Source organism: Pelodiscus sinensis, chromosome 23 (assembly GCF_049634645.1).
Source record: "Pelodiscus sinensis isolate JC-2024 chromosome 23, ASM4963464v1, whole genome shotgun sequence".
NCBI lineage: Eukaryota > Metazoa > Chordata > Testudines > Trionychidae > Pelodiscus > Pelodiscus sinensis.
The window spans coordinates 20015585-20041974 of record NC_134733.1 but is presented as its reverse complement, the minus strand read 5'-3'; the positions used below and the strand labels follow the sequence as shown (position 1 = coordinate 20041974).

General features: G+C 49.1%; 1 protein-coding gene across 1 annotated transcript in view; it reads right to left on the bottom strand.

The window, feature by feature from the left end:
• Nucleotides 1–26390, bottom strand: part of PLCH2 (phospholipase C eta 2) — a 393557-nt gene that overhangs the window by 52953 nt on the left and 314214 nt on the right. Inside the window, exons 8-12 of the mRNA XM_014574375.3 lie at nt 22644–22847; nt 20199–20319; nt 13312–13483; nt 9664–9771; nt 5601–5759 (exon numbers count right to left, since the gene is read on the bottom strand). Coding sequence (XP_014429861.2) covers nt 5601–5759; nt 9664–9771; nt 13312–13483; nt 20199–20319; nt 22644–22847 — 764 coding nt within the window. The remainder of the gene's footprint in view (nt 1–5600; nt 5760–9663; nt 9772–13311; nt 13484–20198; nt 20320–22643; nt 22848–26390) is intronic.

Below are 26390 nucleotides of genomic sequence, written 5' to 3'. Positions count from 1 at the left end.
TTTCTTCTTTAATGAGACAACCTGGCACCATTTTATTTATATCCTTTTTATAAAACTGGATTGGACTTGCCATGCGCATTGCTATTTCCAGATACCAGCCCTTTGACAAAACTCATCCCAGTCTGCCTCTTTCTCCCATTCCTGCCCAGAAATAGCTGTGGGCAGTTTCCTACCTTTTAGCCCTGAACGCAAGTTCCCAATAGCAACGGGGGTTTTGAATGAAATTAACTACATAGCTTTCTTGCCCTCACGCTCTCCTTCCCTCCTCTGCCCAGAGGGAAACACATTCCCTGCGTCCTATCCGGTGCCGTAGCAAGGGCGGCGTCCCCAGGAGAGCGAGCCGAAAAGTGATATTAATGGTTTATTACAGGAAAATGAAAGGCTTTGATGCCTCACTGAGCCCTGAGCATCGGATGGTGCATGCTAAACAGTGATGGTGGATGTGGACCGAAAAATATCGATTGTGATGAAGGGGAAAGATAAATAGTGCCATTAACGCTCCAAGCTAAATTAGCGCCACGCAGCCAACCCGATTCCCCGCCATCATTCAGGATTAACCGTGATTACGCGCCTGACTCCACCATCGTAAGAAGCCTCCCCAATGACAAAACACGAACGGACAAATGCTCTCTCCCTTGACGAGTGTTGTGTCTGCTGAAACGTAGCTCAGGCCCCTTCCAAAACCAGAGAGCCCCCTGCTGCTCAGCGACACAATTATTTCATGGAAGGGCCTTGTAAGAACTCAAGTGTGTGTGCTACATGAAACAAAACTGGCATTCAGGCAGCGGTGGGATTCGGAAGACGAGACTGCCAGTCGCCAGATAGCATGGAAAGGGAGCTCTGGATGGACGGCGCTGGGTGCAGAAGGGACAGGCACTGTGCATGCTTCTCCTACCCAGCTTATAGGACCCCCCTCCCCCGTCCCGCTTTCCCTCAGCTTTCCCAGTCGTGTGTTCTGGTGCCAGCAGTGTGTGGCGCTTCCTGCCCTAGTGATTGGGAGCCACCAGATCCCTGCTGTTTTAGCCTCAAACAGGGACCGGTCACTCTACTGCAGTTCTGGGGCGGGGCATAGGCATGAACTAGGACGAGGCTAAAGAGTCTTCCATTTGGGACGTATGGACACTTTCGTTGCAGTCGTTGCTAGGGAGGTAAGAGACTATGTGACTATCCGATAAGCAGAAGCTTATCGAATAGTCGGCTCGTGCTGTGAGCAGTCACTTCCCCCCCAACTTGCTGCCTCTATCACAGAGAGGCAGCAAGCAGGGAAGCAGGAGCCGGTGCTGGGGGAGCTGGCTTAAAAGCCGGTTCCTCCCAGCACCATCTCCGCAGGGGGCAGGGGAGGTAGAGTCACAGCGGAAATGGTGCGAAGCAGTCTCACTTGTGCCAGTTCTGCTGCGATTCTGAGACCTGGCCCCGTGCTCCCTGCAGGCTCTCCTTTCCCTGCAGGGCTCTTATACACTTCAAAGGCTGAGGCGCCGCAGGGAGTGCGGGGCCAGAGGGGTCCCCCACTGGTCCCATGCTCCCTGAAGGGCTCTTGATACAGTTCAAAGGCAGAGGTGCCCTTGTAGACTGATCGAATAGTCGATGGAAATCCCATCGACTATTCAATTAGTTAATTAATCTAAATTTAACATCCCTAGTCATTGCCACAGAGCCCAACTGTGCTGCCACAGAATGACAGGGCCTAGGGATGTAAAATCCCATTAAAATGATTAACTGGTTAAACATATTGCTTAACTCGTTAACCAATTAAAAGAGGGGGCAGCCCGGCCAGAGCAGCCCCTGTCTGTGGCGGGTAGGGGGAACTGCCCCCGCTGGTTAACCCTAACCAGTTAGACATTCACATCCCGACGAAGGACCGACTCAGCTGCAGGTGCCGAAGTGGAACCCCGAAGTGGTCCACAGACAGAGCCTGCTAAAGAACAACAGGAGCTCTCTGCAACCAAATGTCCCCCGCTGAAATGCCAGAGGGAGCGTGACCTGAGCACCGAGCTGCCTTAAAGAGGAGGGTTTTCAGAGTTCTCTGGGCAGCTTCAGCTGCTCTGTAAGACTAAGCCACAAGGCGGGGGTCCCGGTTCACAAACAAAAGCGTGCTGTGGCCCTCAAACTGCCGCCCAGGGCATCTCCGCACAGTTCCACAGTAACACAACTCACACTAGTGACACCAGCCACCTCCACTTGCCCTGCATTTGGCTGCTCAACCACTGACCTCTCACGTCAGTTTTAGCCCAAATCCTCCTAAGCTACATCTAGACTGCACATCAAGCACATCGAAATTGCTAATGAAGCAGGGATTTAAATGTCCCGTGCCTCATTAGCATAAACATGGCTGCTGCTATTTTTCAAAACGGAGTTTTTTCGAAAAAAACGGCAGTCTAGATGCAGATCTGTCGAAAATAAACCCTTTTTCAAAAGAGCCTTTATTCCTCAAAAAATGCGGTTTACAGGATCTGTCAAAAAAGGCTTTATTTTCGACAGATCTGCATCTAGTCTGCCATTTTTTTTCCAAAAAACCTCAGTTTTGAAAAAAAGCGGCAGCCATGTTTATGCTAATGAGGTGCGGATATTTCAATCCCTGCTTCATTAGCAATTTCGATGTGCATAATCTACATCTCTCTGTCGACAGAGAGGTGAAGTCTAGACACACCCCTAAGCTACGTCTACACTGGCATGATTTTCCGAAAATGCTTTTAACGGAAAAGTTTTCCATTAAAAGCATTTTCGGAAAAGAGCGTCTAGATTGGCAGGATGCTTTTCTGCAAAAGCACTTTTTGCAGAAAAGCGTCCGTGGCCAATCTAGACGCGCTTTTCGGCAAAAAAGCCCCGATCGCCATTTTCGCGATTGGGGCTTTTTTGTGGAAAAGAAATCTCTGCTGTCTACACTGGCCCTTTTGCGCAAGTTTTTCGGAAAAAGACTTTTGCCTGAACGGGAGCAGCATAGTTCTTCTGCAAAAGCACTGACAATCTTACAAGAGATCATCAGTGCTTTTGCGGAAATTCAAGCGGCCAGTGTAGACAGCTGGCAAGTTTTTCCACAAAAGCAGATGATTTTGCGGAAAATCTTGCCAGTCTAGACACAGCCCTACTGTCCACACACAAGATCCCCAGAGCCAGGGGAGCTTACGCGCTCGGCTGGTGGTATAACTTAGGGCCCGGGTAGGGCAGGCTGAGACCTGTCTACTTGGCAACAGAGCTTCAGCAGAGCTTCAGTTTTGACAGACCTCCAATGCCATCCCACAATTCCCCAGGCCTGTACTTTCCCACCCTTCTACGTACTCACTTCCCAATCACCTCCTCAGCTTCCTGTTGGTTTCTATACACAGTGTCGAGGCTGCTCTAGACTTACAAGCAAGAGACCAAGGGTTGGTGGGGTAGAAAGAGACAGAGAGACAGGCTGTTTGGGGAATATCTGTCAATTACAACAATTTCTCAACCTGCTGCTGATAGGTCCTCCAGGAGATGCAGGATGCAAATATTCCAGGCCTAGCCCGATGATTCACTTCTACTTGCCTGGCTACTTCCATGGTATTAACTGGCGCTAATCAGAAAAAAGAGATTCACTGAAGTTTTTACTTCTTCTCCCCATTTCCCTAGGACCCTTATGGTTAATTACGTGAGGGTCAATCAGAGGAGTCAATTGCAGTGATTTCCATGCAACTTTCTTGCATGACAAAGGACACTAGAACAAACATTAACAGAACTATCCCACGGAAGCGGACTCTCTAGCACTCCTAGGTGTTGCCAACGCCTGAGATGTTATTTCAAGTCTGCCTGTAAAGGCTCCGTTCCCGGAGTCATGTGATTAGACAAGACTCTCCCTTCGGTAACAAAAGCTAAGAGTTTAGATCTCATGGTTGCAGAGAAAAGCTGGACAATGTGAGTGATAGAAGGCTCAAAACCTGAAGGCAAATAAGAAAATCCTTCAAATATATTTTAATAATTCTTAACTTGGGGTCAGGGGGCAGGGCAAACACCTGGTTTTTGAATGCCTGAGGCACCAATATGGTTTCTTTCTGATTTCTGATCCTAAGAGCGTCGGCTGATTTTTTTTAAAAAGGGGGAGGTTTGGCCTTATTTGCAATTTACCACAGTTTTAGAGGTGGAGGGGGTTCAACCCTTGTGAATTAATATGGTTCATTATTCCCCCTCACTGAAATCAAACACGGACTGGAGTTTTGCCGTGGATTCCAGATGAGAGCAAGCTTCGGCTGCCGGGGCTTTAAATTCCCACGATGCGATGTCTTTTTGTGCACGCAGAGTGACTCCAGCCTATATTTAGCGATTGCATATGGTGAGGTTCAACACAGCGTACTCCACACGAGGTGCACATTTGTTACATCGCCGGCTAGGACGTCTCCCATGCACACAGCAGCCACTGCAACAGCCACTCAGAGAGGGAACAGGGGATTTCAGTGGGACTTGGAGTCAACAGCTGGTATATTCTCAGCCTTTCCGCAGTCTCGTCTGCTGCAGAAAGTGCCACAGAACAAGAATTCTGTGAAATGAAGATTCAAATGGGCAGTCGGGCCTCCCACGCAGCCAGGAGTTTTAACAAACAAAAATATCAATCGCCGTCTATTATACTTTAAACATGATTTATAAGGGAAGAGATCAAGGCACACTGGAATGGATCCAAGTCAAAAGTCTTACTGGTTATTCCAGTGACACACCTTGCTCAGAGACAATTGGTTTTCCACAGGAAAAAGCAAGAGATGCAGAATAAGCCAAAAAAAGGGAAAATGGGCACAGTTAAGCATAAATAAATAACAATCAGAAGCATCAGCTTTTTGTCCTCCGCCCCTCAATCCCCTCCTCTTTCTTATGGACCACATTAGGGGTACGGTAAATGATCACTTTGTGATTCAGTGGCCTTTGAAGTTTAGGGCTGAATTTTTTAAAGCTGAGGGCCTAAAGTTAGGCTTCTAAATGTACTAGCAAGCTCCTAAATAGAAGAGACCTGATTTAATAAAGGGGTTATGTATGCTCCAATACCTGCTCAGCACCTCAGTAAGCCAAAAGTCTAAGACCTGACCTGTCTGCCTTGCAACAGGATGCAGTTGAAGATTTTCCCACCCTTCTACCTACTCACTTCCCTATGTTTGTTTTAAAACAAACAAAAGGAAGTTTTTCTTCACTCAGCGCACAGTCAAGCTGTGGAACTCCTTGCCAGAGGATGTGGTGAATGCTAGGACTTTAACAGGGTTCAAAAAAGAGCTAGATAGATTTATGGAGGTTAGGTCCATCAATGCCTATGAGCCAGGACGGGTAGGAATGGTGTCCCTAGCCTCTGTTTGTCTGGAAGTGGGTGACAGGGGAGGGATCACGTGAGGATTACCTGTTGGGATCCCTCTCTCTGGGACATCGGGTACTGGCCACTGTTGGCAGACCGGGTACTGGGCTGGATGGACCTTTGGTCTGACCCAGTATGGCCGTTCTTATGCGGGAATCTAAATGTGTGTTTAGGAGCCTACCTTTAAGCCCATAGCTCTGGAAATATAGATCTTTATTGTTCTGAACATGTTTAACATACAACAAGGGACGAGAGATAAAAATGAAAAGTTGACTCTGTTTTGGGTGGAGCAAAACAAAAAGTTTTTCACCTTCTTGACGTCTGACTTTTGGCCGAGTTTCCCAGATGGCGGCAGAGTGGCGACTGTAAAATTGTTTGGATCTTCACAGTCACGGATTTTGGATTCCTTTATCAGCGAGTCAAGTTTCTTCTTTGCGATATTCTCTACTCGCTTCCGATTGGTGGAAGCCTACCAATGAAAGATAGTCATTCAATGAGGGCACAATGGTGTGAAATCTTCATTACGCCAATGGGAGAGGACACAAACTACAAGGGGGGGCAAAATAAGATGAGGCAAAAGAAATGGACAGAGGCTTTGCTCTAACAGACGACTGTTAACTACCACTCCACATGCTAATAGCCCAGCCAGCCACCTTTCAGTTTGTACACTGAAATACAGTACCATTGTGAGTTATCCGCAACAATAAGAGTGCCCAGTGTGTGCTTCACAGCAGATATGTAGGCATGTGAAGCCCTCAACTGGAAATTTAGTGACAACGTATAAATAAAAATCCTGAAGCCACAATGCAATGGAAGTCAAACATTTTGCAAAAGAAATAAATGAACACATCAATAAAAAGAGAATAACTTCTAGATGAATGGAACCCAGACCCGCTTGTCAACAAGGCTGCTACCAAACCCTTGATGTGCGACCTGGAAACAGCTGGTATTGAGGTGAGTCAGTGCCGGCTCTATTTTTCAGTGTCTGTTCACAAAAACAGTCTGGTCTGTTTCACGATAGCGACTGCACTTCGCCATTCTCAAGGCGGTTCAAGTTTTGTGCACCCCAAACAGCTGAATAGAACACGGCATTTATTGCACATTGAATCTGAGGGAATTTAAAGAGCTCAAAACCATCAGCTGTTTGCTAGGTAAGAGCTTGTGGTGGCAGGATTCAATTGGAATGGGAGCAGCTGGAGAATGAGGACTTCTACGGTGAAAAGGCAGCATTTATTGCATGTTCCCGATCCCTTCTTCCATGCAGGCTGTTGAACAACTGGGGTGAAGAGGGGTGTGAGGGGAAAGAGATGGAAACACAGCTCTCTTTGCTAGCTACACCGTTTACATGGAGCGATTCACAACTTCAGATCTTTGGAAGGTTTAAAAAAAAACCCTGCACAGATTGTGTTTGCTTAACGGGCCTTAGAATGTCCTGATTAATTCCATCAGGAAACAAGCTGTCATTTCCCATGCTTTCCAAAGCCTCCCTCTAAAGCGAGCCAGGTCTAGCAAATCTGGAATCCCAGATGTCGGTACAAGTCAGACTAAAACAAATTGTTAGTTAATGAAGACAAAGATGTAAGCAAGGCAGCGCCTACAGGGCTTTTATGAAAAGTAATGTGCCCAGCTATGAGATGTAGCAAGGAAAACAGGCTTGCTTTATAAGGAAGGATGACTCTGTTACTAGCCTCCATCTCTCTCTGCTTGTTTAAGGGAGGAAAACTAATTTTGTCATCTTCCTTTTAAAGAGAAGCTCATGTGAGAGCGGTGTCAAAGAGGGCTTGAGAGAAGCTATCAATGGGAGAGCCACAGAAGTTTGCTTTTGACCAAGCATCCAGGAACGTGTTCCCCTAACAAATGAGGCTAGAAATCCTGCAAGAAGTGACTCTTGAAAAAACTTCCCAGTTCCAGCAGGGATGAAGAAACGGCTCCCCTGTCGATATGTGGCACTACCTGGGTGAGTCCGGGAGTGAAGATAACGGTATGTGGGAAAACATGAGGGAGAACAGCAAGAAGCTGCATGAACCTGGCTTATGGCAGTAGAAAGGTTCAGTTCTGTTTGGGCTGAAGTTTGCAGATGTGGAGTGCTCCATTGGTCCTTCTTTTATCCAATTTGTCCGTCTCGAGCTGCTCCGAACACACAACCATAAAGGCAGGGGGGCCAGATTGTAGTTCTTGTGAATGTAGGACTTGTAGTACAATTTGGTTTGTCCTTCACCTCAATACCCTCAAGCAATTTTTTTCTTCCCTGCTCCACACGTTCATTCTTTGGTAACAGGATTGATCCCACATAGCGTAAAGCCCGACAGGCTAACCTCTACTACTACCCTGGGTGCACAGTACCTTCCACTTGGAATGAACGTAATGCCAGGCAGAGAGAGAGAGAGAGAGAGAAACCATAGGAGCAAAGTGTCAAAACATTGCAGATCTCAAAATTAAAGGGGGAAAATGAAGAGTGTTACAGTAGAAACAGAACCCAACAAAATTATTTTTTCTCCTTAAGGTGAATTTCCAGGTTCTTTCCCCCTTTCAGGCTAGCACAGCTCGAAGGAGAGAATGAAAACAAAAACAATTGCGCCCGTAATAGGAGAGGAGGCAATAGTCTACAGGACAAAAATAAAGGACTGCAAATGTGACACGCGTCTAAGGCAATCATGTATAATGTTATTAAAGATTTCGGCTGTCCCTTTTATATTAAGTTTCCATAAGCTGCAATGCCATACACACTGCATGCGAGAAGATTAAGTGTCAGAAGAATTTTGCTTCTAAAAAGGGACGGGGATGAATAAGGTGCTCTCAGGCTGAAGTAAGCAGAAATGAATAACTTCTTTTCCTTTTACCTCTTTTACACAGTGAAAGCCAACTAAGCACAGCATTCAGCATGTCAAAAAGTGCTTAATAAAAGGCCCACAGAGCTGGGAAAAATATTCTCCAGAGAAGGCTCAGATTGAGATGGGATGGGAAGCACTGAAACGGGCTCATATTTATGAACCCCGCCAAGGTACCAAGACGACATTTTTATTTTAAACACATACAAAGGAAAGTTAGAAAAAAGCAATTGGACTCTGGTTCACACTTTCGTTTCTCATTGATTAAGTCACTGCAGTTCTTTTTTTACAATCTATTCTCTGAGTCTCAAGTTTAAGAATTACAAAAAAAGTATATATATAGAGAGAGACACACACACATAGGTACAGCTCTCCCCCCTCCACAGGGCATCTTTGTTACATTTATTCTATACACCCCAACGTGTGTGATGTATATTCATGGATCGATTTTGAGAAGTTCTCAGACTTGTAGCTCTTAAAAGACTTGAATGAGAGATTAAGTTGGCAGCATTTCTGAAAATCCAATCATAAACAGGCACTGTATGTCTTTCTCACTCTCCCATGCACACACAGCCCCGGTCTACACTAGCGAGTTATTTCGAAATAACCCATAATAAGCAAAGTGTCCACACAACTAAGCCCATTATTTCGAAATAAGGGGCTGTTTTTTTCTAAATCTGTACTCCTGCTTTCTTCGGGAAACAGCGCTATTTCAATTTTGTTATTTTGGGAGTTATTTCGAATTTAGTTATTTCAAAATAATTTCCTGGTGTAGACACGCCCCCAGAGACCCTGCACCCGTGGGCCTGATTTGCAGAAGAACTGAGCATCTCCAGCTCCAGATGCAGGTGGCTGGAGCGGTCAGTGCTCAGCACCTCTGCAAAGAAGAAAGGAAAATAAACTAGGTCCCTCTCTCTCTGGAACATTTATTACGATAATTGGTCAGAACCGTTTTGATCAAATAAAATGTCACCCGAATGGGCAGTTCTGTCAAAGCCAAACCAATGGGTTTGGACGCAGACTGTGTCCCAATGTTTTTGACAAAACGTGAGACTCTCTTAACTCTACAGCATGGGTGAGCCAGGTTCATGCCCCTGCTCTGCCTGAATCAGTCATGTGGGATGAACAACTCTGCTCTGAGTCAGGCAGAGCCGAGCTCTGAGCTGGGGTCACCCACATGCCGGGCCAGAGTCCTTCCTAGGAGACCACCCCCATCTAAGTGCCTCTGCCTGAATTGGAAACCTCAGGGTTTGATTCCAAGACAGACATTTAGACCGTTCCATTTTGGTGAAAAATGTTTGAAAACTTCGTTTTCCCCTCTCCAAATCCCAGTGCAGATTTATCCAACTTTGAAGCCTTGAAAGTTGCTGTGAAACAGATTCACCATCCTCAGGCCAATTCAATTTCACACCTCCCCCCACTTACAGAAAAGTCTGAGAACCCGATGAGCCTGAACCTACTGTCATGTTTCAGAAGCCAAAGAACTCGGCATTCCTCCCACCCCAGTGGAACAGGTCAATGTACATTTGTACCCGTTTTACTTACATCTCCATTCATTAGCTTGCAGTCGTCGTCAATTTCATCAGCGCTGTCTTCATCAGACACTTCCCCTTCCTCTGCGTCATCACTAATGGTGGCTGGAAGCTTCTTGCCCTGGAAAACAAAAGGGTTAAGCGGACAGGTCAACATGCCGCTCTTGGTAGGATGAGAGGAAAGTGATCGTGTGTAACTGGAGACATGATATGGGCTGGGAGTCCAGACAGGTTTGTTGAGGTCTGCGGAGTCCATATATCATAGCTTCAATTAAGCTTAAGCTTGTTAAGTGACCCAGCTCAAGAACAAGCAAGGAGTCTCCTTTAGTCCATATTGGAGAGAAGAAAGCTTTCCACCTCCTCGGTCCTTTGGCTGCAATTCTTGCCTTGGCTAATCCCAAGGCAGACCGAACTGATGCAAGAAACAAAGGTAGGAAATGGCTAGGAGGAAATGTGTTGGGCAGGGCCAGATCTTTAGAAAAGTTGGTATCTGGGGCTACGTCTAGACTACAACCAGTACTTTCGAAAAAGCACAGTTTGCATTACATTGCACCTTTTTTCGAAAGAGCATTTTCGAAAAAAGGCGTTCTTCCTCGTAAAACGAGGTTTTCCGTTGTCGAAAAAACTGCCGCGTTCTTTCAATTTACTTTTGAAAGACTGTGGCAGCAGTCTAGACACAGAGGAAGTTTTTCCGAAAAAAGGCCACTTTTTTCAGAAAAAATCCCCCACCCCTGTAGTCTAGACACTCCCTAAATGACTTGGCTGGATGTTTGGGGTATGTTCCGTTCCAGCCACGCCAGCCGTTCTCAATGGGAGCTCATGCAGGATGAGCAATTCTGACCGGCTGGCCATGGAATCTCAGACCAAAAAGGGTCGGTGATGAGCTTAGGCAAGCTGGTAACCCCACCACCTTCGACTGGGGATGGCACAAGAATGAATAGTAATGGGAGAAAGAAGCTAGGCTTTTCCAAGCCATGGCCACTCAAGGAGAGACTCTGTCCCCACCTAAGAAAAAGGTACGGCACATCGATCCTGCCTGACCAAAGGTGATACCTTCCCTTCCCATTGCTGCTCATTCCCCACTCTTTCCTCATAAGTACATAGGAATGGCCAGACTGGATCAGACCAAAGGTCCATCTAGCTCAGTGTCCAGTCTACTGACAGTGGCCAATGCCAGATGCCCTAGACAGAGTGAACAGAACAGATAATCGAGTGATCCCTCTCCTGTCGCCCATTTCCAGCCTCTGACAATCAGAGGCTGAGGACACCATCCCTGCCCATCCTGGCTAATAAGTATTGATGGACCTCTTTTTGAACCCTGTTAAAGTCCTGGTCATCACAATATCCTCTGGCAAGGAGTTCCACAGGTTGACTGTGCGCTGCGGGAAGAAAAACTTCCTTTTGTTTGTTTTAAACCTGCTACCTATTAATTTAATTTGGTGACTGCCTAGTTCTTATGTTATGGGAACAAGTAAATAACTTTTCTTTATTCATTTTCTCCATACCTGTCATGATTTTATAGACCTCTATCATATCCCCCTTATTCTCCTCTTTTCTAAGCTGAAAAGTCCCAGTCTTTTTAATCTCTCTTCATAGGACACCCATTCCAAACCCCACCAAACACTGGTGGCTACTGGCCCTCACAGAGTAGGAACTCTAAATGTCATAGTATCTTTCAATGTGTGCACCAACGCACAGAGCAAAGAGTGGCAACGGGGAATGAGCACTTCAGGCGGTGACCTGGGCTTGGGGCTTTCTCAAGAAGGGGCACGGTCATGGAACCTTTCAGAGCTTCCTGGACTAAGAGCCATCACTGCTACTGGATTTAATGGGAGCTAAAATCACCTCAGACACTGATCGCCCTTTGCAATAGCTAAAACGGTAGCAAAAGGAAGAACAAGAGCTGGTGATGTTATTTAAACAGACGAGTCTCCAGCTGTCCTGTCCATTCCGTCTATACAGGAAAGAGATTTCATTTCACTCAAAAGGGCAGTCCCGGTATTTGCCAGCACAAGCAGGTGCAATTAATCCATTTAATCGGTACAGCCCTTGCAGCAAATATTCCCATCGCCCGAACCAGCGTCCCTGCATTTCTGATGCCACCAGAACATGGCTAAAGTAATTCACATTGAAATGGCGGCTATGCAAACAGCTAACATCAGTAGCGGTGTGAAGATTCCCGAAGACTGAATCAGAGGTGGGCAAGTAGTGTTCATTTCTGGCACAGATGAGGATTTGAGGCCATTGTGTCAGTCCAGGGCAGTCCATCCCCTGCTGAGAACCATTGTTCTCCTGAGATTCCTTACCCCTTTCTGTCACCGGGTGGGTGAGAAATGTCACAAGGAAAGCGTCTTTGGGCAGTTCCACTTTGGGATGAAACCTGAATGGAGGAGGATGTGAAGAATTCAGGGGATCAAGAAATAGAGCCCTCGATAACTTATTCTAGGGTTTTTTCAACCCTTGAAGGCTAGCGCGAGTTTCAAACAGTCTCTTAATTGCTGTAAGCCAGGTGACCATCCGAACTCAGAAAGTAGCTGACTGGAGCCTAGCTCACAGCTCATCCCACGCCCAAGGTCCTCACCACAATGCACACACCAGCGTGTCTCTCCTTTTGATCCGGTATTATATTAATCCTGATCTACTTTTAAAAGTTAGACTGATCTGTATGTCACTCAGGGCTCTGAAAAATGTCACACCCTGAGCACTGGAGTAGGTTGACATGACCACTTGTGTAGACTCGGTGAGGTGATGAAAGGATTCTTCCGTTGTCCTAGCACCCTCTCCTACAGGCAGGCCATCTCCATTCATGGGCAAATCCCTTCCAGAGACGTAGGAAGTGTCTACACTAATGCTGCTGTAACATACCGTTCACCCCATTTTATTCTGGTTCAAGTCCATCTCTGAAAACATCCTTGACATGTTGCCCTTTTGATAGATTAGCCTTGACTAAGTAAAAGCAGCTGAAAGTTATCTCTTCTTAGCTGGTGCCTGGCCGGTGACAAGGTTTGAAGTACTTGTACTAAGAATCTAATGGATGCTGGTACCTTGAGATTCATCTGCTGTGTCTGACAGAGATGTGCACGCCCTGTAAGCCACAAAGGAAACCCAGACCCAGGCAGGCTTAAAAGAAAAAGAAAAACCCGTCTTTGAACCACAGAACCAGTCCAGGTAACTCAGGTGTAGCAGAGGGCACAAACAAGCAGTTATAAAGTGATTTGGATTCCCAAGATAAAAGAGGTGCTCAAAACCCTTTAGTATCCCAGACTGGAGAGTGGGGAAAGGCTGGCAGAGTGGAGTGGGAAAGGCTGTGTGGCTACATTGATATTTAAATCTCCCACAAACAGAAGTGATCTGGCTTCTAGGGGTAAGACTACACTATGTGGGCAGGCTGATTTAAGGCTATGCAACTGGAGTTACGTTACTAGCGTAACTCAAATCTACATAGCTTAGGTCGACTTACTGCGCAGACCACACCATGCTGGGTCGACAGAAAAAAAACCCTCCCCCATCAACTCCCCTTACTCTTCTCATTCTGGTGGAGGACCCAAGTGGACCCTAAGAATAGTTGATTTCAGCAAAGGTGCAAGCGGTTTATAACCCAAAAGAGCTCCAAGCCATGGAAGACGAGGGCTAGAGAGCAAAATACAAGCAGGTCTTTTACCTTTACTAATATCTTTCCTTTAAGATTTTCGGGGGAAGGGAGTTTGGTGGGATCCTCATTGTGCACAGAAGACAGGTCCAGCTTGTCCCCTAGGATTTCAGTAAGATACTGAGCCATCTTCTTCTGCTGGAGGACACTGCAGTGGTTCTCAATGGACAGAACAACAGGATACCTGGAAAAGAAACAACCAGAGAAGATCATCTGCCTAGCCAGCTTCTGACAGAGCTAATTGAGAAAGAACCATTTGATCCAACCAATTCGGCGGTTCAGTCTGACTGGGGACAGTTGTGGACACTCTCCTGGGATGGGCTCAGGTAGTCTGGGCACAGGGGGGGGTGTCCTGTTAGAGATGCAAATTGCAATTGCAACCTCTTGGTTTCCATGTCTGGACATGATGCTTGCCTACTTGCTTCTCACAGAGAGGCCCTATGGAGACTGGTCCTGGACTTGAGAAAATAAACGCGCTGTAGAAAGAGACACTTAAAGGTCCCTCCATTCGAGATTTTCATCACCAATCTACAGACGCGCTTACAAAGCAAAGTCAGCATTATTATCCTGTTCGGGGAAACTGAGGCAGGGAGTGGTGAAGTGACATACCCAGGCTTTTCTGAGCGCCCGGCCAGCACCCTTGTCACTTGTTCACACTGCTAGTCATCATATTGTGGTGAAAAATTGGTTTTACAGTAAAACTCCGATGGTCCGGCACTCCTGATGGTCCGGCACCATCAGGAACCTGGAAGTGCTCTGGGCAGCCGGACCATTGGAGCTGCTCTGCCCCCAGCTTCCCCGATTCAGCCGCTGCTAAAACTGACCAGCGATGAATCCGGGAAGCAGGGGGCAGAACAGCTGGAGTGCTGCCGGGTAGGTCCATTAGTGCTGCCCCTCGGGGCTGCGGGACCAACCCGGCAGCACCCCAGCAGTCCCAGATTCAGCCGCTGCTGAAATTGACCAGCGGCTGACTCCAGGAAGCCCGAGACAGAGCTGCTCTGCCTCTGGCTTTCTGGAGTCAGCCGCTGATAAGTTTCAGCAGCAGCTGACTTGGGGACACCTGGGGCAGAGCAGCTGGGGTGCTGCTGGGTTGGTCCAGTAGCGCCGCTCCTCGGCGCTGTGGTTCCAACCCAGCAGCCTTCCAGCTGCTCTGCCCCAGGTGTCCTGATTCAGCCACTGCTGAAACTGACCAGGGCTGACTCCAGAAAGCCCGGGGCAGAGCAGCTCTGCCTCTGGCTTTCTGGAGACAGCCGCTGATCAGTATCAGCAGCGGCTGACTTGGGGACACCTGGGGCAGAGCAGCTGGGGTGCTGCTGGGTTGGTCCAGTAGCGCCGAGGAGCGGCGCTGCAGGACCAACCCGTCAGCACCCCAGCTGCTCTGCCCCAGGCATCCCCAAGAGCAGCTGGGATGCTGACGGGTTGGTCTCGCGGCGCCAAGGGTCAGCGCTACCGGACCAACCCAGCAGCACCCCAGCTGCTCTGCTGCAGACGTCCCCGATTCAGCTGCTGCTGAAACTGACCAACAGCGGCTGAATCGGGGACTCCTGGGGCAGAGCCGGACTATCAGAAGGGAGGGCTATGAGGGGGTCTGGGGTAGCATCCCCCCACCCCAGACCCGCCATAGCCCCCCCTTCTGATAGTCCGGCATATCTGATAATCCGGCACCCCCTGGGTCCTAAAGGTGCCGGATTATCGGAAGTTTACTGTACTTGTTTATTGGGTTTGCACCAAACATTTTGCTTCATTTCTTTAAAAAATCAACATGATTTTCAGTCAGTATTACACGAAGCAGGCAGAGCCTTTCATTCCCACCCCCGTAGGCTTGTTCTATTGACATGCACCTGGGCTCTACCAACCGCCCTCCCCTCACTCATAGCATCTCTATCGTCTAACAGTGGTGCAGTAGCTCCAGGACTTGTGAGCAGCTTGTTGAGAAACACCCAGCTCAATCTTAAGAGCGCTTCATGCTATTCACGGTCAACTTCCTGAAGGGGGGTTCCAAAGAGGCTGGAGAGAGGCTGTTCTCAGTGGTGACGGGTGGCAGAACAAGGAGCCATGGTCAAAAGTTACAGAGAGGGAGGTCCTGGTTGGATATTAGGCAAAACGATTTCCCTAGGAGGGTGGGGAAGCATTGGGATGGGTTCCCTAGGGAGGGGTGGAGTCTCCATCCCTAGAGGTTTCTAACTCTCAGCTTGACAAAGCCCTGGCTGGGATGATTGAGTTGGGGTCGGGCTGGACTCGATGACTCCTGAGCTCTCTTCCAGCCCTAGGATTTGATGATTCTGTGGCAGGGCTGCGGGGCCATTTTAAAAAATGGGTATGGACCACTCTCCTGAAGACAGGACATTCGGGGGAGATAAACTGAGCTGGAAAGTCTCATACTAATGATGGCATCTAGATAAAAGCAGCCTGACGTACCGCCCAATTTATCCAAGCAGAGACACCCACTGGTCTTACTTAGAACCAGCCCCCTCACTATATAAATGGAAAGTGGGCAAACCAGAGCCATCAGACAGGAGCTATTTATAAGACGCCATTCCTGTGGATGCTCCTGGGGATGCGCATGCGTCTGCTAACAAACGGATCCAAAGCTCCACGCAATCAGCGGACAGTTTCTAATGATGTCAATGGGCTTGGGACCATGCTAGAGTTCGCCCATTTTTTTTCCATGTTGGAAAACAAACCCAGAAGGTTTAGGATGTACAAAGATTAAGGCCAGATTGTTCCCACAGGGAGCCCTGCACCCAAAAGGGAGCAGCACCAAGACGATGTGGAATACCTACAATGGCACATGGTGGCCAGCACTCTGTTTGAAGCTTAGTTCTAGATTATTGTTAAAGAAAGACCACGTAACAGACAGATGCACACAAAAGGGACTATTGCCAAACAAGTTAATTATCAAGGTCTAACAACCTAGATAGCATGGCGTAACGGACACGCCTTGGCAGCCAATCCATGTTCTGCATTACTTTTCATTTTCAGCATTTATTTTTGGGTCCTTCTGGCTGAGGCTCAGAATTCACTTTGTGCTTCTTAGAAATGATCAAGCACAAATCTGAGAATTTTGAAACCAAGGGGATCAGCACTATGTAAAAACCAAAGCTTGGTGGACTCCTGTTTCGCTCACAGGTGACAATTCTGGGACAAGTGTGGAAGCTAACCATGCAAAAAAGATTTTTTTTGAATAAAATGTGATTTCTGGAAGTAATGCAGATGGTCACCTGGCCCTTGAAAGCCCTACATTAGAAGGAAAAAATATATTTAGACTTGGACAAAAATCCCACATGGGACAACCCACCTCACTGGTAGCTAATTTGGTCTTAGAGCTTTTGCCAAAAGCTCGCTTCTTAATTTGCGTTTGAATCACTCTGTGCTATCCTGGGAGAATTGCACTGGGGAGGAAGAGACTTACAAGTCTCAACATCTTTGTTTTTCTTTAGTAAGCCAGCTGTTGGGCCTTACTAAGAAATAAATTAAAACATTAATAATTAATGGTAACGGGTCCCGGTTATCCCCAAACGAGGCAGCTTTCCTTGATGGCATTAGGAGTTACCCACATTTGAAAGGCACTTTGGATGCTAACTTTCTTGCCTTCTGTGCTTTTGTGTTCCAAAGTCCCGGTGCAAACAGCTGGGTTTTTCAAGTCACCAGCTCACACACTAACATTGCTTTGGCTGAGATGTCAGGAACAGCTTAGCTCTATTAAGGATGGTTGACTGGCTTCGGGGCACAATTAGGGACTTGGATTAATGGGAGTCTTCCAATTGACTTCAGTGAGCTCTGGATCAGATTATCAGACCCTTAAAATCCCTGCCAGATCTGGGCAGCACATGATGGACAAAACTTCATTTAGACAAAGCCTAAATGTTTTGGAGAGTGGTCTGTTTTGACAGGTTGGTTTTTTGGGAGGGAGGGAAGAGAGCCAAGAAGTCTCTTTCACATCTTAGCCTGGGCATGGGAAGTTGGAGATCTCGGTTCAACTCTCTGCTTACTCTGAATCCAACAGGTGTGAGATGTAAAACCTTGCTCTGAATCAGGCAGATCAAAGCTTGAAACCAGGTGTCCCACATCTCAGGCCTACCCGCCCGGTGGCAGAGAGACCCCAGCATACCTTTCTGAATTAATGCAGGCGGGTTTTGATCAGAGTGAGCATCGACGCAACTCTGATTTTACAGGCGTGTTAGAAAGGTCTGGCTGCCATGCCAGTGCGGCCTGAAAACGGGTTCTGAACCCTCCCAAATGGAATCAGCACCCTCCGGCCCATTCTAAAAAAGGGTGGCGTAAGGGCTGGTATCTGCAGGATCCTCCTCCGCCGGGAGCGCTCTACCCAGGTACAGCACGCCCCCCCAGGGAAAGGCAAAGATTTGCCATTGGTAACATGGGACGTGACTGGGAACATCCACCGCCTAGAAGCTGATCTCCACGAACGCTGGCATACCCGTCATCCTGTCAGCCGTGGAGACAAACCACTGGGATGGGGGGCTTACGGTAAGTGGGAACTGAGGGGGTGGCAGGCCAGCAGGGGATTATACACGTGCATATGCAGGCGCCACTCCAGGGGGCTCCCTGCCAGCCCGACAGGTACCACTGAGGGAAAACTCTCCGACGATCTGTGCCCACGGCCGTGGAATGGACATGAGCAACACAGCTCAGAGAAGCAGCCGCCGCTGCACCCTGACCCCAGCGCTCTTCAACAGGCACACTGCTTCGTCCAACCAAGATTCAAGGTAAGAGAAAAACCCCAGATCCCTCCCATAGGCATTGCTCCCCCCCTTTCCTAGCACTCTTTCTGGGGACGCGAGGCCGGCTGCTCTGCCCGTTTGTCTCCACGTCCATACAGAGCACCCCCATGCATCACTTTAAGAGCAGGGGGTGCGTGTGAAGTCAGGTGGTGGTTCTCCAGACTCCTGCCACACACGGGACTCAGACCGAACCCATTCCGTTGAATGGACCCGGGTTCGGGCGACGGCTTCTGGCTAGCTCGGGGTGGGCAATAGTTTCTGCAGTGGAGTCAATCCACCAATTGGATTGAGCTCTGGGCTGGGACAGAGGACTGGGGTGCAGGAGGCGGTGCGGGGTCTGGGAGGGGGTTGCAGGATGCAGGAGGGAGCTCAGGGCTGGGACAGAGGACTGGGGTGCAGGAGGCGGTGCGGGGTCTGGGAGGGGGTTGCAGGATGCAGGAGGGAGCTCAGGGCTGGGACAGAGAACTGGGGTGCAGGAGGCGGTGCGGGGTCTGGGAGAGGGGTACAGGATGGGGTTCTGACCTGGGGCACAGAGTTGGGTGTGAGATGCAGGCTCTGGCTGGGAGAGGATTATCACAGGCGGCTCCTGGCTGGTGGCACAGCAGGACTCAAGCAGACTGCCTGCGTGCCGGGTCCCCATGTTGCTCCCGGAAGTGGAAAGCTGCTGCTGGCATGTCTCCGTATGCCCCTTGGGGAGGAGGAGCGGAAGTGGGTCTCTGTGCATTGCCCATGCCCCTGGCACCGCTCCCACAGCTCCCATTGTCTGATTTCCAGCCAATGGGAGGCCAGCATTAGAGACAGAGGAAACGCATGGACCCGGCTCCCCCTCCTGCACAGAGACATGCAAGAAGCAGCTGGCTGCTCGTGGGAACACTGTGGGGCCACGTCAGGAGGGCAAAGTGCCTGGGCACCCCGCTGTGCTGCAGGACTTAGAGCATCTTGGCAATCGTAAGGGGGAAGCCAAAGAGCCACGTGCGGCTCTGGATTCACAGCTGCCGGGAGTCATCGCAGGCTCAACAGAAATGTCAGCCAGCTCGTATCCGGCCCGTGGGCTGTATTTAGCCCACCCCTCGTCTAGCCATCAACAAATACGCCTGCTGACAAATTTCCTACCCATCTTTTGGGGTGCAGCCAACTGCCAGCCAGCAGAGCTGGTACCACTGGCACATAAAAAAGCAGGGTACTCTCACTGCCAAACCGTGTTAGAGTCTGCGGCTACTAAATCCATAAGAACATAAGAACGGCTAGACTGGGTCAGGCCAAAGGTCCATCTAGCCCAGTGTCCTGTCTGCCCACGGTGACCAATGCCAGCTGCCCCAGAGGGAGGGAACAGAACAGGCAATCCTCACGTGCTCCTTCTCCTGTCACCCATTTCCAGACAAACAGAGGTAAGGGACACCATTCCTACCCAGCCTGGCCAATAGCCATTGATGGACCTAACCACCATGAATCTATCTAGCTCTTTTTTGAACCCTGTTAAAGTCCTAGCCTTCACCACATCCTCTGGCAAGGAGTTCCACAGGTTGACTATGCACTGAGTGAAGAAAAACTTCCTTTTGTTTGTTTTAAACCTGCTGCCTATTCATTTCATTTGGTGACCCCTAGTTCTTATATTATGGGAATAAGTAAATAACTTTTTCTTATTCACTTTTTTCTAAACCAGTCATGATTTTATAGACCTCTATCCTATCCTTTTCTAAGCTGAGAAGTCCCAGTCTTTTTAATCTCTCTTCATATGGGACCTGTTCCAAACCCCTAAACGTTTTTGTTGCCCTTTTCTGAACCTTTTCCAATGCCAAGAGATCTTTTTGAGAATGTGGCAAACCCCACAGGATCCAGTTAAATTTCGCTCCCCCCGGCTCCCTTAGCCCAGTGTGTTGTCTTCCGACAGCAGCTAGTGTCAGGGGCTTTAGAAGGAATGAGCAGAGCAGGGCAACTCAGACCAACAGGTGTTTCTGCCTCATCATTCCTCCCGTGCATGAATTATTCACTGCAGGAAGAATCAAGCACATGCAGGCGCATCTGGCTCGTGCAGAACCCAGTCCGCACTGGATCCTGCCTTTCACACAGGCTGTCTAAACAGGGAGTCCAGTTTATCTCCCTAGGTCCTCGCAGCCAGGGTATCCCAAGGGAGCTCTCAGCTGGCCGGGTACCTACTCGTTCTTGATGAAGGCGTATTTGTTGATGGTTTCAATCACATCTTTGAAGAGGATCTTGGAGGTGAGGGTGTATCCATGGTGGACAATGGGCTCGCCATCTGGTCCATCCCAGCAGTCAACTGTAGAGGGGAAACAAAGGTACCATTCATCAATTAATAAAAAATGATTCAAGGTCTAGAGAACATGAGCTAGGAGGGGAGACTGAAAGAATTGGGTTTGTTTAGTTCGGAAAAGTGAAGACTGAGAGGGGACATGAGAGCAGTTTTCAAGAACCTAAAAGGGTGTTACAAGGAGGAGGGAGAAAAATTGTTCTCCTTGGCCTCTGAGGTTAGAACAAGAAGCAATGGGCTTGAATTGCACCAAGGGAGGTTTAAGATAGAATTTAGGAAAAACTTCCTATCAGGCTAGTTAAGCCCTGGAATAAGTTGCCTAGGGAGGTTGTGGAATCTCCATCAGTGGAGACATCTCTCAGGGATGGTCTAGATGGTGCTTGGTCCTGCCGTGAGGGCAGGGGACTGGATCTGATGACCTCACAAGGTCCCTTCCAGTTCTAATGTTCTATGAGTCTATGATCTTTAGACTTAAGGGTCATAGACTAAAACCCAGGGTGGCCAAACCATGGTGGCAGCTCTTCTGTAGTTGAATTGCTGCTTGCCAGCCCCCCACGCCCCCCTTCACCAACCAGACAGAGAGGAGAGAGCTTGGGACCTCAGCCTCGCAGCAGCAGGGTGGAACAGGAGCTTCTGCCCAGCTGCCAGGGGCTTCTTGGGGCTTTCATCCCAAGGGGCGCTCCTGTCAGGGCTTGGGGCTTCAACAGGAGCGAGGTGAACCCCTGACCCCTGGCAGGCATGACCCTGCTCTCCAAATTCTGAAGGTTGCTGTATGCGGCTTGGCGGGTCAGTACGTTTAGCCACCCCATTAGAACAGAGAATTCACAGCCAGGCTCATGCACATTGAAAGGAGATTTTCCTGATACTGGGCACATCTTGCCAAACAGCCTAACTCCCCATTCCAGAAGTGTCATCCTTCCAGGAATGACTTAGGGCCAAGCCTCTGTGAGAGGCACTGAGAATCTGCAACGCCCCTGAATTACCCAGCCCCCGCACGGTCTCAAAACAGCACAGACTTGCCTCCCCTGCTCGTGTCTCTCCTACAGGTCACTGAGTGGTTTCCTTGGTTGCCTGGGGATTCTGTTGTGAACCGAAGACCTAGGGCCCTCCTGCTGAGAGAGCCCGAAGTGGAACATGTTCTTCGGCGAGCACAGAGGAATACCTTCCTGGGGACAGCTAGTAAAGCACCCAAATCCCATCTGGGCTCAGCGTTAGAACAGGGCAGATTCTCAGCAGAGCCCCTCAAGAGAGCAGCAAAGCCAAGATCTAAGCAGCCTGTCCCTCCTGTGGGTTCTCCCTAGCCTTACACTCCTGCCAGGCGCATTTCCACAGCCCCTGAGAAGGTGTTATCATGCCCACAGGCCTCTGTCTGGAGGCTGTGACCCTCTACGCTGGGCAGGGGTGGCGGGTATAATAGGCGAGCGAAGGCACTGCTTTCCCAAACCACCAGCCTGGCCCCACCCAGACTCCGCCCCCTGAATGACTATGGCGTATTGAGGGCAGAGTGTTGCTGTCCCCGAGCACCTGCCCTCCCCGTGTGCTAGGCCAGGAAGGTTGGGGCCACCCGCCCTCCCCATGCTCTGGGACTAGGGAGGTTGGGACCACGCACCACCTGCCTGTCCTCCCCATGGTGCTGAGAGGGGACTTGGCTCCCGTGGGGGGCGGGGTCTAGGCAGAAGGGGCGGAGCTGGGGGCAGGGCCTGCCTTCACCCACCTCCCATGATACTGGGCAAGACTTTGGGGACAGGGACAACACGGGTACTGCTCCCTGGAGGATTCTTTCAGCTAACAGACTCCACGATTGACTTCTCAACAACAAATATCAGAACCATGGTGGGGGGGGGGCTAGGTATTCATAGTGTGACCCTCTTTTCCATAGCCGGGATTCCCTCCCCCCTCAGCAAAACAGCTGCAGATCTCAGCCTCGTACATTAGTTCACTGATGCCCTTTAGTAGATGGAATCAGAATGGCCCAGCCGTGTGCCATAGGCCCTACACCGCTAAGGGAGAACTAGCATAGAATCGCCACGGGGAACTGCCTTCTGCCTTAAAGACGGAGTCCTAATTTTTACAAGTATAAACAAGAACCCTGCCCTCAAGTCTCTTCTTTATTCCTGTGCCATGGAAAATGTGTCAGCAAGGAGGCCACAAATACAGGGTCAGAGAAGCCCTGTTTTGCCTTTGCTCATTCGGGAAATGCACCTGGTGCTCAACCTCCCCCCCCCCCCCGACTTTGCCCTGTGAAGATAAATCATGATCCTTTCCCTAAAAGACGGGACACGCCATCTACGGAGCCTTCTGATTCGCTCATAGCGACTCCCGTCTGTCTTTACCTTCCACACAGCGGCAGCCTGCCTGCAGCACCCAGGCATACATGTCCACCCTGGACTGAGACATCAGCTGATCCCCCATGAGGTAGGTGTTGTGGGACGAGGTGATGAAGTAGTGACTCAAAGGCTGGGTCATGTCCTGGTTCACCTGGTGGTGTTCTGGGTTGAAGATGTCCCCCGATGGGCTCCGGGTGTAATTGGTGAAGCCTGTAGGAAAAACAGACAGTCCGGCATCAGAGTCGTCTCTTCTACGTGTTAACAGAATGCGAATCACGGATCACTCCGCATCAACTCCCCCTTCTGTACATCTTTCTTTTCCCAATGCACACTGGTCTGGCACGAACACCTCTGCAGCCCGTCTGCTGTTGAACAGTCGGTACGCCAACTCTCAAGAGGGTAGTGCTGAGTTCTGCTTTTGGACTTTTCCCATGCCTAGTAGGCTCACTGAGGTTCAAGAAACAGCAAGCAAAGAAACTTGGAAGCCAAGAACTCCTCACCTCATGGTTCTAAATCTGCAATCAAAGAGCAGCTGCAAACATGCTTTAGAAATATGCAGTCTAAACCTCGGTCACTGACCACTTTGGCAGCCATTAATTCAGTTTTGCCTCCCTGCAAATCCACGTGTAAATCCACCAGGCCAACAGCCCCTAAATGGCAACACCAAGTCATTTCAGTCCCCTGACTGGGGAACACTAACCCCCCCGCACAGGAGAACTCCTTGTGATGTCAGTAGCTGAGCTGATGGGAATTATAGACGCAAGACCAAAATGCTCCGGTTCTTTTCCTGCATGGTGGTTTGGTGAAACCCTTACTTGCCTTTGCCATGCAACAGTGCTCTGATGGGAATTACTGGGCATATAGGTCTGTGAACCCAACGAGACAAAGGGAGTCCCCAGCTGATCCTGGGCTCCAGGGAAATGCCGCGAGGAGCCAGGGATCAGCTGGGGAGTTCCCTTTGAATTGCGCAGAAGCAGCATTTTAAAAGGGGCAGCCCACCGCACAGATGATCCATGGATCAGCTGTGCAACAGCCACCTTGGGGTCTCAAAGTGACTTCAAAGGGGTACACTTTGAAGTACCCTTCCCCCCCTTTGCTGCCTCTATCCCAAAGAGGCAGCAGGGGGGGATTTAGACTAGTCGACTAGTCAAAAGACTATCCGATAAGCAAATGCTTATCAGATAGTCGACTAGTCTTTAACATCCTTAGTTTGCACAACACCTAGCATCATAGGGACCTAGCATCTTGGTGCTACGAAAATGTAGGGAATAAATCACAACAGCAGCGATGGGACAGGCTGCCCGTGTGGCACAGGTAGCTGGGCAACAGAACCGGAGGCCATGTGAAAGCAATCTGGCCGTATGCCATAGTGTTATTTCAGAGCAGGTTCATTAAGGCTTGTATGCGATAGCTCACAGATTCTGCTCATCATTCATGACAGACTGTGTCCAGATTCCATTTGTGAGGCTAATCCTAATCCCTACCGAACAAGCGAGTTATCTCCATGGCTGACTTTCGACAATTAATGTTTTCTATGGACGGTATATGGCACAACGGACTAATGCCCTCCAAGCCAGCTCTACGGAGAGTTAATTAGGCTAGAAAAGCTGACCCAGATGTCACATTTGGCAGTGAGAGGAGGCAAGACAAGTCAGAGTTACAGAAACCCTTAGAACAGTAATGTATTAAGAATCTGAAACTTATTTGGCACGCTCAGAAATGTTAGTGTTCCATCCAGGGCAGCAGATGCTTTCTTGTGAACTCCCTATAAAACTACAAATAGTGGCTCTTAACAACCACAGCTCTTAAATACAGGCTCAGGCCCTACATACACCTTCCATCAGCCTGTCTAATACTCCTTTTACTTACTTTTCAGTGATGGCATTTGTATCTTTTCAGCTCTGATGCTGCCTGCTCGAGCTACATCCCAATTTTCCCAACAGTGCTGCTGTTTGACTTTGTGTCTGTACTTGGGCAGTGACAGCTTTATCTACTTTGTTGCTGTAATCTTCCCAGCAACCAGTCCTTAAATGCATCTTTACATTCACCTTGAAGGTCTGCATTAAAAACAAACCAACCCTAAGCCCCAGCAAAGACAGAACTCAAAAAACTGTGACTCTATTAGCATCTGATACTGAGTTTTGAGAAAGCCCTGTTAAAGGAAAAAGTGTCTGGAATATCTCCTGGATGTCTGCTACGCTCTCCTGCACTGCCTTCTGCTGCACAGGGTTACTGCCTAGATTTGATGATTCAAGGTCATTTTATTAGGACAGGTCTACACTAGACCCGGAAAGTTGGGTTAAGGTACGTAACTCCTGCTAGGTAAAATACATACCTGAAGTCGGTTTACCTTAAACCAAGCTTGGTGCCATCTTCACAGTGGGAGGCCGACAAGAGCAAATACTCCCATTAACTTCCCACAACTGCGAGGCGTACCGACGCCAACTGGAGCAGCCCTCAGCGTTCGATTTAGTGGGTCTCAACTAGACTCGCTAAATCGAACGCCAGAAGCTCAATCTCTGGCACAGCAAGTGGAGACGTGGCCTCAGAGGCTGGCCAAGGGTGGAGCAGATGGAAGCCTCTGGAGACCTTTGCTTATCAGTGAGATGGGACAGGAATCTTGTCCCCGTCTCTGGGGGACACGGCACAGTCACAAGCCCTCCAATCAGGATTTAGATGCTGGGGAAGAGTGTTGCATGCCATGAGGAGGTGTTACATGAGACAGTCTGGACCAAACCTCACCCCGCTAACTTAGCAAATGCAGCGTGGGTTCACGCCACAAAGAGGCAGGATTTGAGGGCCTCTTTCTTATTAGCTGCTGGCAGGGCCATCCTTAGGATTTCTGGGGCCCTATGCAGAAACATTATGTTTAATTGATTATCCAGTTAAAGGGGGTGTGGGCAGGAGAGACTGTGATCCGTGCAGACAAGCCACAGCCAGAGACAATGTGAAAGGATTCTTCTCTTTCCTCCAACTCCCACAGGAGTCTTCCTGAGAAAGCCTCAGCTCCCCGCCCAACCCACTTGGGATGGCTGGGCATTGGTACTAGGTCTGCCCTTCAGTGCCGGGGCCGCTTGCCTGGCTCCTGCAGACATTTTAATTCCCCGTTTTAACAGGCCATCACGTTTCCACACATGCGTGCCGACAGACGAGTCGCGCATTATTGTCTGTATCTTTATCAAGCTTGCATGACCGCGGATTTGGCCCCATGCCTCTTGTCAGCTGGGCTCTGCACAGATATGCCACCTGAGGAATTAGCTTCCCAAAGCTCATGTTGGAGGACTCTGCACCATGATCCAGCGAGCCATTTTTAGACTGTTCCTTTTGAGAACTGGGGCAAAGCAGAGAGAGAAAGAGATGGGAGGAGCAGAGATGATGAGTTTGTCTCCTCATTGATGAACTGTTGCCCCACACCCCAATGCTTGTGCCTGTATGCACACACACACACACACACACAGAGCCTTTACAGGAGAGGCGATCATTAAAAACCACACCTTCTATCCCAAGTGCCCTACAACTCCCCTTTGCTCACCCCCACTGAAACTCTGCAATTTCCTTATTTGCAACTGGGTCCACCATGCTGACGCCTTAATTCCCTGAAATCTCAGCTTTGCCATGAATCATTCTCCTGACATCTCTCTTATTAGTCCATAAGCAAAGTGGTGACTCCATAAAGATGCTGCCACCTCCTGAATACATTAACACACTCGTTTCTAGTGAAACAATACATCAATCTGTCACAGAGCTAGAAGA